The 14,731-nt window shown below is 44.0% G+C and overlaps 1 protein-coding gene across 6 annotated transcripts in view; it reads right to left on the bottom strand.

Moving 5' to 3' along the window:
* Positions 1 to 14,731, bottom strand: part of ELP2 (elongator protein 2) — a 129,650-nt gene that overhangs the window by 96,460 nt on the left and 18,459 nt on the right. For 4 of the 6 annotated variants that reach the window (XM_087697956.1, XM_087697957.1, XM_087697954.1 and 1 more), the window contains exon 2: positions 14,111 to 14,204. In XM_087697956.1, coding sequence (XP_087554082.1) covers positions 14,111 to 14,204 — 94 coding nt within the window. Of the gene's footprint in view, positions 1 to 13,778; positions 13,807 to 14,110; positions 14,205 to 14,731 lie in introns of all 6 variants that reach the window. The other 2 variants (XM_087697958.1, XM_087697960.1) reach the window with 1 other exon arrangement.

Raw genomic sequence — 14,731 nt, 5'->3', positions numbered from 1 at the left:
TACGCCATCATTACTTTTCGGATAACCTCCTACGGGTGTTAATAGCTTTCCCCATGAACCATTACAATAAAGATTTATCCTCAATTGCCTTTTTAATTCGGCTTGGTAAATTTAAACATGCATAGGTACCTTCTATTCCGTGGGAGTTATCATACCTAATGCATTACTTTTGCGTAGAATCAAAAATCATAAAAACCTGGGTCTGTGGGCTCGGGGAGATATCCACTTGAATGCTTGGAGATGAACCTCCCGCAGGCGCACCTTGCAACTTCTTGGGAGCCATTGTAGTCGTGGTTACGGACTCCGTAGATTCCCTCAACCCTTTGCTCTTGCTTTTTGAGACGGCTAGGAGGTCGATACCTTCTCCTCGCTTGGGAATAGGAGTTTCCCTAACCCGGATTTAAAACCGAGAAGCCGCATAGGATCAAGGCCTATGTCCTTTAAACTTAGAAGCTTCTTAAAGAAGCTTCTAAGAAGCTTCTGGGCAGCAGCGACGACGAAAAGGGGATCCCAATGATTGGGAAGAGAGACATGGTCAAGGCGAGGATGGCGGCGGACTGTGGCGGCCTGGCGGACTGTGGCGGCGGACTGTGGCGGCCTGGAGGACTGTGGCGGCGATGGCAGCCCTGGTCTCCCTCCTTTCCCCAACACGGCGTGGCAGCAGCGTCCGTTTCCCCCCTTTAACTTCTCTCCTTAAAGGGAGTACATATAGCCAAGGGGGGGAAGAGAAGGCCTCCACACACGTGGCCCCTTGCATGGGTTCCCCCCCTCCCATGCAGGCCACGACTCCTCCATGGCCCATCCCCCCACACTCCCTCTTCTCCAGCCATGCATCGGCTGGGGAAAAGGGATTAAAGTAAAAAAAAATTGCTTTAATAATATCTATTTTGCCCCTCCCAAGAGGGTGTTTACGCTTGGGAGGGGCAAAATAGATATTATTAAAGCAATTTTTTTTTACTTTAATCCCTTTTCCCCAGCCGATGCATGGCTGGAGAAGAGGGAGTGTGGGGGGATGGGCCATGGAGGAGTCGTGGCCTGCATGGGAGGGGGGAACCCATGCAAGGGGCCACGTGTGTGGAGGCCTTCTCTTCCCCCCCCTTGCCTATATGTACTCCCTTTAAGGAGAGAAGTTAAAGGGGGGAAACGGACGCTGCTGCCACGCCGTGTTGGGGAAAGGAGGGAGACCAGGGCTGCCACAGTCCGCCGCCACAGTCCGCCAGGCCGCCACAGTCCGCCGCCATCCTCGCCTTGACCACGTCTCTCTTCCCAATCATTGGGATCCCCTTCTCGTCGTCGCTGCTGCCCAGAAGCTTCTTAGAAGCTTCTTTAAGAAGCTTCTAAGGTTTAAGGACATAGGCCTTGATCCTATGCGGCTTCTCGGTTTTAAATCCGGGTTAGGGAAACTCCTATTCCCAAGCGAGGAGAAGGTATCGACCTCCTAGCCGTCTCAAAAAGCAAGAGCAAAGGGTTGAGGGAATCTGCGGAGTCCGTAACCACGACTACAATGGCTCCCAAGAAGTTGCAAGGCGCGCCTGCGGGAGGTTCATCTCCAAGCATTCAAGTGGATATCTCCCCGAGCCCACAGACCCAGGTTTTTATGATTTTTGATTCTACGCAAAAGTAATGCATTAGGTATGATAACTCCCACGGAATAGAAGGTACCTATGCATGTTTAAATTTACCAAGCCGAATTAAAAAGGCGATTGAGGATAAATCTTTATTGTAATGGTTCATGGGGAAAGCTATTAACACCCGTAGGAGGTTATCCGAAAAGTAATGATGGCGTATCAAAAATTGAATCTAGGGATTGGCATGTGGCATGTGCTTGCAAGAAAGAATATACCAACACTAACTCTACAATAACCTCATTTAACTACATTGTAGTTATGAAAGGGTTGCGTGTTGCACTTTCATCGTGCATAAAATTCATTCATCAAATGTTGCATTTGGGAAGGATTGCAGGGTTTAAACAAAGCATGAGATTCTAAAGTATAGATAACAAGGTAGTAGGCATGATTAATTGATGTAAGTCCTAGTAGGACCTAGGAAAGTTAGTGTCCAGATTATCAGGCATTTTTACTTTACCAAGGAAAGATAGGGTTATTGTGAACCATGTGATGCGCAGAAGCAATGAATCACATGTTTACATGTATTGGTGTAGTTGTAACTATTTTTCCTTCTTTAGATCTAGTTTATTATCCCTAGAAAAGGTTCATCCTTGTCGCAAGACAAGTGTATTGAGTTGTCTAAATCACCTAACCCACAAGAGATTCATATGGGCATGGTTCAGTCAATACGATAAATACCCCAAGCACTAACTAGGGATTAGCACGTTAAGGATTCGGCCAAGTTTTCTACTTGTTGCTAAGTCGAAACCTTCATACCCAATGATCATACCCACATTCACGAAATGTTGAGTCAATTGGATGCTCATGCATAAAACGATCTAAGGTTTCTACCCTAAGGATCATTCGACCTAGTGCTAGAACTTGGTTTGAGTTGGAAATCCCTAGGACCGAACGTTGTCGGTCTAGTGCAATTAGGATTGGGGTGAGTGAGAAGACGCCCTAAAAACCTACTTCGAGTCTAGTCATAATTCTTGACCAGAAAACACCATTCAAAAGTGAAATGATCTCTTGGAATGGAGGCGACACTTGTGCAACAAGTTGCACGTCGCATAGCCTTGTGGTTTGATCACAAGAAAGTTTTGCCATTCCTTGGAATGAGGTTGGCAGGTTCTTGCGCAAGTTTAACTTGCAAGGGGATGGGTAGTCATCCTGTTACTTCGCCCTCATTAGGGGAAATTTGCCAAGTTAAGGGAAGTTAGGTATTTGCTTGGACGAAAATGATTAATCAATAAATTAAAGCGACATGGCTGCCGGGATTTACTATTATTAAAACCTAAGGCATTGGTTAAGTTGGGTTAACGGGGTATGACCCTAATCCAAGGATAATAGGAATCTTGCCAAGTTGCAATTGATTCCGGATCGAATGCTGGATGCATTCGGAGAGAAGGATTCACTCCTTAACAGTTTGCCAAATAAACAACCACTGGAATTGATTGTGCTTGTAGCAGTTTAGAAAGCACTGTTTGCATTGTTTGCTCAAGGAACTAAAGGATGAAAAGATATATAAATGCTTCAGGTTGAAGGCCTGAAGGGAAAGGCAGCTTCAGTTACCCCCGACTGCCTGCCTGACCCTAACCAAGGGGGTTGTTGACCGCGCCGGCGACGTGGACCGAACCCGCCGCGAGAGGTCTTTCCGTTGAGCTCTACTTGGAGCAGGAGGACGCTTGGGTGCCAGGGGGGGCTCTGGCCGTAAATCCCTCGCCTTCCGGGTCCTGCACAAGAGGCTAACGTGACTCGGGATTGGATCTCGAGGCCCGCATACTAGTCTACGGGCAGAAGCTTGGAATAGTGATCCCTGGTGGATTACTGGATAGCCTTCGGGCGGATTATGAACAAGCCTACGGGCGGAACTCCTTGTATTTCAAATATAAAAGGATAAAATGATAATAAAGAAGTTGTTTGACATTGTTTTTCTCTATGTCCTGTGATAAGATTACGTGAAGGAACCAGTGCTTAACAGGATTAATCAAAGAAGCTGTTTGTTGTATGTCAAATTAATGTGGTAGGTAATTACATAACTAAAACAAACCGAGGAAAGTGCGGAGGATGGACCATGGGTCTGTCCTATGGATGGGTGGTCCCGGTTAGCCGGGAACTTTTCTCAAAAATCTTCAACGAACAGAGGGATGATCATCATCGCCGGAACAAATAACGAGAACGATGACTTAGAATTACCTATTACCCGATTTACGCTGTTTTAGGGAAACGGAATGGGACTATGCCTTATGGCAGAGAGGTCGAGCCTTGCATCCCTCTCGTTTCCCATTCTCCTTGAACCAAGTGCAGCGTGAATCCGCTTCAGACCTGGCGTTTCTGCGTAAAGTAGTTCGCTCGGGTCTGACGCTAGTTGCTGCTAGTTAATGAGCAAGCAGGAAAACCCAAATTCCGGTCGATCCTAAGTGGGAACGGCCAGGATACTTCCGCTACGTGGCAGACACGGGAAGACCTAGATTGCAAAACCCGTAACATTCCATGGGAGTGCCGGGCGGAACTTTCTAGACATCCTTTCCGATGGACTGCTAAGACGTGTCTTGGATGATTCTAGTGGACACGTTACAGTTGGTATCAGAGCCGACCAACAACGGAATTGTTTTCATGAGATTTCATTAAAAATAAAGTAAAGAAATTGTTGCTGTCCAAACATTTCCTCATCTTCAATACTGTCTTGCAGAACTATGAGGCGTAGAACAAGTTTTTGGTGTTCCGGATCATGTTTATGACTGCAATGCATTCTCCGCATTATAGGCAGAGAATTGAAATGATGAACATCCTGGAGCAGATTTATAATCCATCACCTCTATATATAGAACGAAGATGGACTGGATCTTCAGGAATCTACTACATAGCTGCCCACCGGTTCGCTTATTTACAAACCAACCTAAAGAGGATCAAGTGGTTGGAAGATTTGAAAGTCGTGAAGCTGTTCATTTTTGTGGAAGCTCACGTAAATTCGACTCTGCATATTCAAGGTCGGAGGGTTGAATTGAACTCATATGTATATGAGGAAGTAACCCGTGTAATCCCAGCTGACAGGATTAAGGTATTGGGCCGCCATGGGAAGTATGGATTCCAGCGGAAAGGATATCCTGAGCTTCCGATGAATTATCGATTCCTAAAGATTCATGACCCAAAACCCTACTATTACACAGTTCCTGTAGACAAATCCAATACAATGTTGTTCTCCCCAAACTAAATGTAATGATTGGATTATCATCACATGAGATGTTGTATGAGGCTACGCCCATGTAAATATAAATAAGGACTTCTTTTATCAATATCCGATTGTGCATCAGGGTTGTTGCAAAAAGTTAAGTAGCTTCATGATTTACGAGATAGCTAAACTAATGATAAGCTAATGTCAATTATCATACAATAATGTTAAGAAAACTTTTATCCAGGCACAACCCCAGGAACAGGGTCCAAATTCACCCCCTACATCAAGTACTACTGTGATCCAGGAGAAGAAGTTCCTCCTCAAACAGATAAAGCCACCCGAGTTTGACGGGAGAGGCAGATTCGTCCAGTCGGATGCTGAGATTTGGATTGAATCTATGGAGAACTACTTCGAAGCAGCTGGTACTGCACCTACCAATCAGGCCATGCTCGCCAAATTAAAACTCACCGGTGAAGCCAGACTATGGTGGAAACAATGGTGCAGGGATCAAGGGATTTCAGAGGGGTCCGTTACCTGGGAGAAGTTAAAGCAAGCCGTGCAAGGGAGATATTTGCCACCTGCATATCGTACACAGAAAATGAATGAGTTCTATGAGCTAAAACAGTTAGGACTCACCCTTGACGCATACTACTCTAAGTTTGTCTCACTCTTAAAGTATGCGCCACAAATGGACACGACACAGCAGGTGTCCAAATTTTGCGCAGGCTTAAATCCACCTGTAAATACCCGTCTCGAATCTATGCGACCATCAGATCTTCAGGATGCACTCATTCGAGCGGCACCTATAATTCAGGAAGTGCAAGCTAAACCAAGGGGTATTAAGAATTGGTCTTATAGCGACTCGAACAGAGGAGCATTCAGACCCCAAGTTAAGAGAGTTCAAGGCCACAATCAGGGACAAAGGAAGAAAGCAAGGACAAATAACGTCAACAACTTTGTTCCTACTCACAGTAATGGCCGAAACCTCCGATGTTTCCACTGCAACGAACTCGGTCACTTCAAAAGGCAATGTCCCAAGCTCAGCGAGGGATACCGTCAAGGTGCAGGCCGCGGTCAGGGAGCCGCCACCTGTGGAAGAGGAAGAGCTGCCTGCATTATCAATAGGCAAAGATGTGATGCAGAAGAAGGGGAAGATCCGACTATGGAAGCGGAATTCGAAAGAGCGACGGTCCATGCCGCTTTACACAAGAAGGGCCCGAATCGCCAGTTCTCAATGATTCAAACACCGTCGGACTATCAAGGTAAAGGTTTCAAAACCTTGATTGATTGTGGCAGTACACATTCCTTTATCTCACCAGCGTGTGCTAGGAGATTAGGAATAGCCACAGTAGAAGCACCTACCCTACTTGTGGAATTGGCAAACGGTCGTGAGGTAACTTGTACCAGGCAAACTGCTAAGGAGGAGTTCTATCTGGGAGGAAAGAAAACCTCAGTCAAATTCAGAGTCATGAATTTAGGTATCCATGAGTGTCTACTCGGGATGGATTGGCTTAAGCCTAATGACGCCCACATTCACTGTGGAAAGGGTCAAGTTTCTTTTCGAAACTCTGGAAGAGAGTTTGTTACAACTCAAGGTGAAGCAGGAGTGCCAAGAATCCAGTTAGCCAAAGTATCGCGGATCATAAAAGGGGTTAGGAAAGGGTTACCTGTTTACTTGATCAAACTCAACAAGCTAGATCAAAAGCAAGAGTCTCATGAGGGACCCTCTTGGCTAAAAGAATACGCTGACGTATTCCCTGAGGAATTAACTGAACTTCCACCTCCAAGAGAAGTTGATCATGAAATAAGGCTAATACCTGGAGCTGCGCCAATTGCAAAGAGACCTTATAGAATGTCCATTCCGGAAGCTATTGAGTTGAAGGAACAACTCAAGCAACTGTTAAACCAGGGTTACATCCGGCCCAGCAACTCACCATGGGGAGCTCCAGTTCTATTCCAGAAAAAGAAAGATGGGACACTTCGGCTATGTATTGATTACCGTGGGTTGAATCAATCAACAGTCAAGAACAAGTATCCTATTCCTAGAATAGATGAGCTTCTCGATCGCCTTCAAGGTGCAAAGATCTTCTCCAAAATTGATCTCAGGTCAGGTTACTATCAAATCAGGATCAAGGATGAAGATATTCCAAAAACGGCCTTCAATACAAGATATGGGCACTTTGAATTCTTGGTTATGTCATTCGGGCTTACAAATGCACCTGCCACCTTCAATAGATTAATGCAGGATATTTTTAGACCATATCTTGATGATTTCGTGCTTGTCTTCTTCGATGATACTTTAGTCTATTCTAAACAGGAAGAAGATCATGAATCTCAACTTCGGATTGTCCTTGAGACAATGAGGTCTCATAAGCTATATGCAAAAATGAAGAAGTGTGCATTTTTCAAACGTCAGATTGAATATCTAGGATTCATAGTATCATCAGAAGGAATATCAGTAGATCCAGCCAAAGTCAGAGATGTGCTTGAATGGCCAATACCAGTATCCGTCAAAGAGATACGTAGTTTTCTTGGCTTGACAGGATGGTATAGGGTTTTTATCAAAAACTATGCTTTGATTGCAGCACCTCTTACCGACTTACTAAAGAAGCAGACTTCTATTACATGGTCAACTCCCGAGCAAAATAGCTTCGACCAATTGAAGCAATGTTTGGTATCAGCACCTATTCTGAAACTTCCTGACCTCAATAAGGAGTTCGAGGTAGTAACTGATGCCAGCATTCTTGCCTTGGGGTGTGTACTTATGCAAGAAGGTCATCCAGTAGCATATTCTTCAAGGAAATTGAAGAGTCATGAAAAGAATTATGCCACGCATGATCTGGAGTTATTAGCTGTCATCCATGCTCTAAAGCTTTGGAGACACTACCTGTTGGGTAACAAGTTTACTCTAGTAACCGATCATAAGAGACTCAAATGGATTTTTACCCAGAACGAGCTCAACATGAGGCAACGTCGATGGATTGAAGTATTGGAGGAGTATGATTTTGAAATCAAGTATCGACCAGGGAAAGAGAATGTAGTTGCCGATGCACTTAGTCGCAAGGCATTCCTAAACTCCCTAATCTTGCAGAATCCATCAACGGCCAGATCTCTGGCTACAAAGGTATCTATGCCAAGCAACCCTATACTCGAACTAGCTAGAGAGGAAGCATGCCATGATTTGGCCTACCAAACCATGATAAAAGAAATATCTACCAAAGAGCAGAATCTGAAGTCACAAGCTAAGTATCGGGAATTTTCCACTGATAATGGACTTGTCTATTACAGAACAAGGCTATGTATACCAACAAGCCAGTCACTTAAGCAGAAGATATTATGGGAAGCTCATGATTCCCCTTTCGCAGGACATCCTGGCTATGCAAAAACTCTTAACGCAGTTAGGAAGAGCTACCATTGGGAGAGGCTTAAAGGTGACGTTCTCAAATATGTCACTGAATGTTTGTCTTGCCAACGTATCAAGGCTGAACATGTCATGATGCCAGGGAAATTGCAACCACTTGACATTCCCCAAATGAAATGGGAATTCATCAGTATGGATTTTGTGGTGGGCTTACCCCAAGTCCAAGGAGGATACAACTCCATTATGGTTGTAGTTGACATGCTTACTAAGGTTGCACACCTGATTCCAGTAAAGACAAACTATAAAGCCTCCGACATTGCAAGAGTGTTTATCAAGGAGATATTCAAGTTACATGGGTTACCTAGAAGGATCATTAGCGATCGAGATTCTCTCTTCACTTCACACTTCTGGAGAGCTATCTTTGAAGCTATTGGAACTCAACTCTGTTTTAGCACTGCCTACCATCCCCAAACGGATGGACAAACAGAGCGAGTAAATCAAATCATTGAGGATATGCTTAGGGCTTACTGCTGTCGAGAGCCGAAGAGATGGATTCAATACTTGCCGTTAGTAGAATTTGCTTACAATGCTTCTTACCAGCAAAGCATTCAAATGACCCCTTTCCAGGCATTGTATGGTCATGATTGTCGAAGTCCCCTAAACTTTTCTGATCCTACCCTAAGGGTGGAAGCTTCAAGACAAATGTTGGAGGACATGGATGACCAAATAAGGTCAATAAGACAAGACATACAAGCAGCCAAAGATAGACAAAAGGCATATGCGGATTTGAAACGCCAAGAGAGGATCTTCGGAGAAGGAGACATGGTCTTCATTCGTGTACGCCCTAAAAGGAGCTCTTTATCTCTAGGAGAATGCAAGAAGCTAAGTCCAAGGTATTGTGGTCCGTATAAAATCCTCAAATGCCTGGGACCCAATGCTTATAAATTGCAACTTCCGGATAACCTAAAAGTTCACAATGTATTCCATATTAGTCTCTTAAAAAAATATGTACCCAACCCAAATCATGTACTTGATGACCAACAAGTTGTAATGCCTAGTCAAGGAGTCCTTGAACTAAGACCGGAAAAGATTTTAGATGTCAGGGAGAGACAATTGAGATCTAGAACCTTGAAAGAATGCCTCGTCCAGTGGAAAGATTACCCCGAAGAGGATGCTACCTGGATGGATGAAAGCTCTCTCAATCATCAATATCCCCAGTTTATCTCGAGATGAGGACATCTCGATTCTTCTAAGGAGGAGAGAATGTAATATTTCCACCCGTGAACATTGACTTTCCGCACACTGCGTAAACTTTGTACAAAGGTTATCCCACATATTGGATTTACCGGCAGTCTAATGTGTAGCCTGCACGTGAGAAATCGAGACCATTCGCATTGGCAAAAGCGAGCCGAGGGTTCAAAACCGAAATTCCCGCGTAAACACCCTCTTGGGAGGGGCAAAATAGTTATTATTAAAGCAAATTTTTTTTACTTTAATCCCTTTTCCCCAGCCGATGCATGGCTGGAGAAGAGGGAGTGTGGGGGGATGGGCCATGGAGGAGTCGTGGCCTGCATGGGAGGGGGGGAACCCATGCAAGGGGCCACGTGTGTGGAGGCCTTCTCTTCCCTCCCCTTGCCAATATGTACTCCCTTTAAGGAGAGAAGTTAAAGGGAGGAAACGGACGCTGCTGCCACGCCGTGTTGGGGAAAGGAGGGAGACCAGGGCTGCCATCGCCGCCACAGTCTGCTAGGCCGCCACAGTCCGCCGCTATCCTCGCCTTGACCACGTCTCTCTTCCCAATCATTGGGATCCCCTTCTCGTCGTCGCTGCAGCCCAGAAGCTTCTTTAAGAAGCTTCTAAGGTTTAAGGACATAGGCCTTGATCCTATGCGGCTTCTCGGTTTTAAATCCGGGTTAGGGAAACTCCTATTCCCAAGCGAGGAGAAGGTATCGACCTCCTAGCCGTCTCAAAAAGCAAGAGCAAAGGGTTGAGGGAATCTGCGGAGTCCGTAACCACGACTACAATGGCTCCCAAGAAGTTGCAAGGCGCGCCTGCGGGAGGTTCATCTCCAAGCATTCAAGTGGATATCTCCCCGAGCCCACAGACCCAGGTTTTTATGATTTTTTATTCTACGCAAAAGTAATGCATTAGGTATGATAACTCCCACGGAATAGAAGGTACCTATGCATGTTTAAATTTACCAAGCCGAATTAAAAAGGCAATTGAGGATAAATCTTTATTGTAATGGTTCATGGGGAAAGCTATTAACACCCGTAGGAGGTTATCCGAAAAGTAATGATGGCGTATCAAAAATTGAATCTAGGGATTGGCATGTGGCATGTGCTTGCAAGAAAGAATATACCAACACTAACTCTACAATAACCTCATTTAACTACATTGTAGTTATGAAAGAGTTGCGTGTTGCACTTTCATCGTGCATAAAATTCACTCATCAAATGTTGCATTTGGGAAGGATTGCAGGGTTTAAACAAAGCATGAGATTCTAAAGTATAGATAACAAGGTAGTAGGCATGATTAATTGATGTAAGTCCTAGTAGGACCTAGGAAAGTTAGTGTCCAGATTATCAGGCATTTTTACTTTACCAAGGAAAGATAGGGTTATTGTGAACCATGTGATGCGCAGAAGCAATGAATCACATGTTTACATGTATTGGTGTAGTTGTAACTATTTTTCCTCCTTTAGATCTAGTTTATTATCCCTAGGAAAGGTTCATCCTTGTCGCAAGACAAGTGTATTGAGTTGTCTAAATCACCTAACCCACAAGAAATTCATATGGGCATGGTTCAGTCAATACGATAAATACCCCAAGCACTAACTAGGGATTAGCACGTTAAGGATTCGGCCAAGTTTTCTACTTGTTGCTAAGTCGAAACCTTCATACCCAATGATCATACCCACATTCACGAAATGTTGAGTCAATTGGATGCTCATGCATAAAACGATCTAAGGTTTCTACCCTAAGGATCATTCGACCTAGTGCTAGAACTTGGTTTGAGTTGGAAATCCCTAGGACCGAACGTTGTCGGTCTAGTGCAATTAGGATTGGGGTGAGTGAGAAGACGCCCTAAAAACCTACTTCGAGTCTAGTCATAATTCTTGACCAGAAAACACCATTCAAAAGTGAAATGATCTCTTGGAATGGAGGCGACACTTGTGCAACAAGTTGCACGTCGCATAGCCTTGTGGTTTGATCACAAGAAAGTTTTGCCATTCCTTGGAATGAGGTTGGCAGGTTCTTGCGCAAGTTTAACTTGCAAGGGGATGGGTAGTCATCCTGTTACTTCGCCCTCATTAGGGGAAATTTGCCAAGTTAAGGGAAGTTAGGTATTTGCTTGGACGATAATGATTAATCAATAAATTAAAGCGACATGGCTGCCGGGATTTACTATTATTAAAACCTAAGGCATTGGTTAAGTTGGGTTAACAGGGTATGACCCTAATCCAAGGATAATAGGAATCTTGCCAAGTTGCAATTGATTCCGGATCAAATGCTGGATGCATTCGGAGAGAAGGATTCACTCCTTAACAGTTTGCCAAATAAACAACCACTGGAATTGATTGTGCTTGTAGCAGTTTAGAAAGCACTGTTTGCATTGTTTGCTCAAGGAACTAAAGGATGAAAAGATATATAAATGCTTCAGGTTGAAGGCCTGAAGGGAGAGGCAGCTTCAGTTACCCCCGACTGCTTGCCTGACCCTAACCAAGGGGGTTGTTGACCGCGCCGGGGACGTGGACCGAACCCGCCGCGAGAGGTCTTTCCGTTGAGCTCTACTTGGAGCAGGAGGACGCTTGGGTGCCAGGGGGGGCTCTGGCCGTAAATCCCTCGCCTTCCGGGTCCTGCACAAGAGGCTAACGTAACTCGGGATTGGATCTCGAGGCCCGCATACTAGTCTACGGGCAGAAGCTTGGAATAGTGATCCCTGGTGGATTACTGGATAGCCTTCGGGCGGATTATGAACAAGCCTACAGGCGGAACTCCTTGTATTTCAAAGATAAAAGGATAAAATGATAATAAAGAAGTTGTTTGACATTGTTTTTCTCTATGTCCTGTGATAAGATTACGTGAAGGAACCAGTGCTTAACAGGGTTAATCAAAGAAGCTGTTTGTTGTATGTCAAATTAATGTGGTAGGTAATTACATAACTAAAACAAACCGAGGAAAGTGCGGAGGATGGACCATGGGTCTGTCCTATGGATGGGTGGTCCCGGTTAGCCGGGAACTTTTCTCAAAAATCTTCAACGAACAGAGGGATGATCATCATCGCCGAAACAAATAACGAGAACGATGACTTAGAATTACCTATTACCCGATTCACGCTGTTTTAGGGGAACGGAATGGGACTATGCCTTATGGCAGAGAGGTCGAGCCTTGCATCCCTCTCGTTTCCCATTCTCCTTGAACCAAGTGCAGCGTGAATCCGCTTCAGACCTGGCGTTTCTGCGTAAAGTAGTTCGCTCGGGTCTGACGCTAGTTGCTGCTAGTTAATGACCAAGCAGGAAAACCCAAATTCCGGTCGATCCTAAGTGGGAACGGCCAGGATACTTCCGCTACGTGGCAGACACGGGAAGACCTAGATTGCAAAACCCGTAACATTCCATGGGAGTGCCGGGCGGAACTTTCTAGACATCCTTTCCGATGGACTGCTAAGACGTGTCCTGGATGATTCTAGTGGACACGTTACAGTTGGTAACATTTCATTCTCGTTTGCATATGCTGAACCTAGTGACTGACTGCAGTACATGGATGGGTATTTGTATCCAATCTGATTCTACCTTTCATTCGTTACTGGAAGGAAATGTTGAGAAGTCCCATAATACAAAAGCATGTGTTGAAGCAAAGCTTTCTAGGGATTCAGAATTGCTATTCCTCCATGACAATCCTACCTTGATGGATCTATGACACTTGCTCACCTTCCCTAAAATTATAAGATTAGAATCTGGTTAGCCATCATATACCTTGATGCAAGCTGGTCCACAGCTAGTAAGATAAATTTTTACATAACTGCTAATTTCACCACTACTCCATTGTTCAGTTTGACAACAATCCTACATTAGTAGATCCATGATGCTCACCTTTCCTAAAATTAGATGGAGATAGAATCTGAGAATCCATAAAAGACCTTGACGCACGCAGATACATCCCTAACAAATATAAATTATCACCTAATTGCTGATTCCACCATACTTTATTGTGGATTTCAATGATTTGAAAATTGCTAAAAGCTAGAATATTCATGATGGACAAGTCATAAACTGCTGGCCTGCAGGGACAGTTTACCAAGTCATAGCCTTGAAGTGACAACAAGCAGTTCCTTCAAATCCTTTATTTATAGCTGGTTACTAGATCATTTCAATCTAATCTACCTTCTCTTTGATAATTAGAGGCAAAGATGGCATGAGGATAGGCCAATACACACTCCTTTGCAACTGGATTAGATTTTCAAAGCTCTAAACAATTCACACAGCTAGGTATCAAATGTTATCTCCTGCAATCAAAAGACTGATTCTTGCAACTGGCTAAGAGTTTGGAATATCTTAACCATTCACATGGCTAGCATATGTCTTTTCTATTCAGAGCTTCACTTGAACAATCCTAGAGTTTGAACAAGATACCATCATATGTAGTTTCGCTCCTTGAAACCTGTAGCAGTTCCATCCATGATAAACAATTTAGGTTCTTTTACAGCAAAGAGAAGAAAGAGTGCATCAGTGTGGGCATTAGAAAAAGCAAACGTCACTTGTGTGCTACCAATCAAATATACATGTCTTTTCAAGCTGAAACTCTCCCTAACGTAATCAAGACACTCTATAAATGAAACTGCAACTGCAAACTTCTTCCCTTTAAGGTGGGGAATATTAATCAAAGATAAATTTATCAGCTGGACAGACTGGATACCATGTAAAATGTTTTCAGCTACGTAACTATAGTTAGGTAAATGGCTTACAAATATCTTTCTCCTGCATCTGGTACTTTGGCAGCCATTCAACACAATTGACAAAGTCTTTGTGGCCACGAAGAGTCTGTAGAATTTGGGCTGTCTGTAACAAAGTTAATCAATTACAGTTTGTTGCAATATTGTAAGTAAATGCCAATAGAGGAAGAAACATCTCCCAGTCCCCTTTTGCCAGCAAGGAAAAAGGGAGGGAGAAAACAAAGGGAAAAAAGTTGCTACATAAGGTCATGTATTAACTAGTCAAAGATCTCAGAATCCAGAGCCAAGTCCAGAACAGCAAAAATTCAGAAACCTACTACCAATTAAAAACTAAAATGCAACTGAAGTCAAGCTGATCTAACCAATATTCAGGATTCACAAAGAAGCTCACTGGCCACTGCTGAGAAACCCATTCATTGACTGCATTTCTTTTTGTCAATTCATTTCAGTTTCACACTTGCAGCCCCAGAAAAGGCTGGATGTCCACATTCTAGGGTGCCACTCAAGACTGTCTATCCTATAAATAGGGCACTAACTCCTTCCCATTACACACACAATTATTGGTTCTCTCCCACACTTTCAATCATCTTCTATCCATCAGATCAACTACTCCATCTGTCTAGCACCCGGTGA

The sequence above is a fragment of the Lygodium microphyllum genome, chromosome 17 (genome assembly GCF_053477565.2).
Source record: "Lygodium microphyllum isolate KBCC chromosome 17, Lygodium_microphyllum_v1.1.10, whole genome shotgun sequence".
NCBI classification, from domain to species: Eukaryota; Viridiplantae; Streptophyta; class Polypodiopsida; order Schizaeales; family Lygodiaceae; genus Lygodium; species Lygodium microphyllum.
The sequence above is the reverse complement of the archived record's forward strand: the minus strand, read 5'-3'. Positions and strand labels throughout refer to the sequence as shown.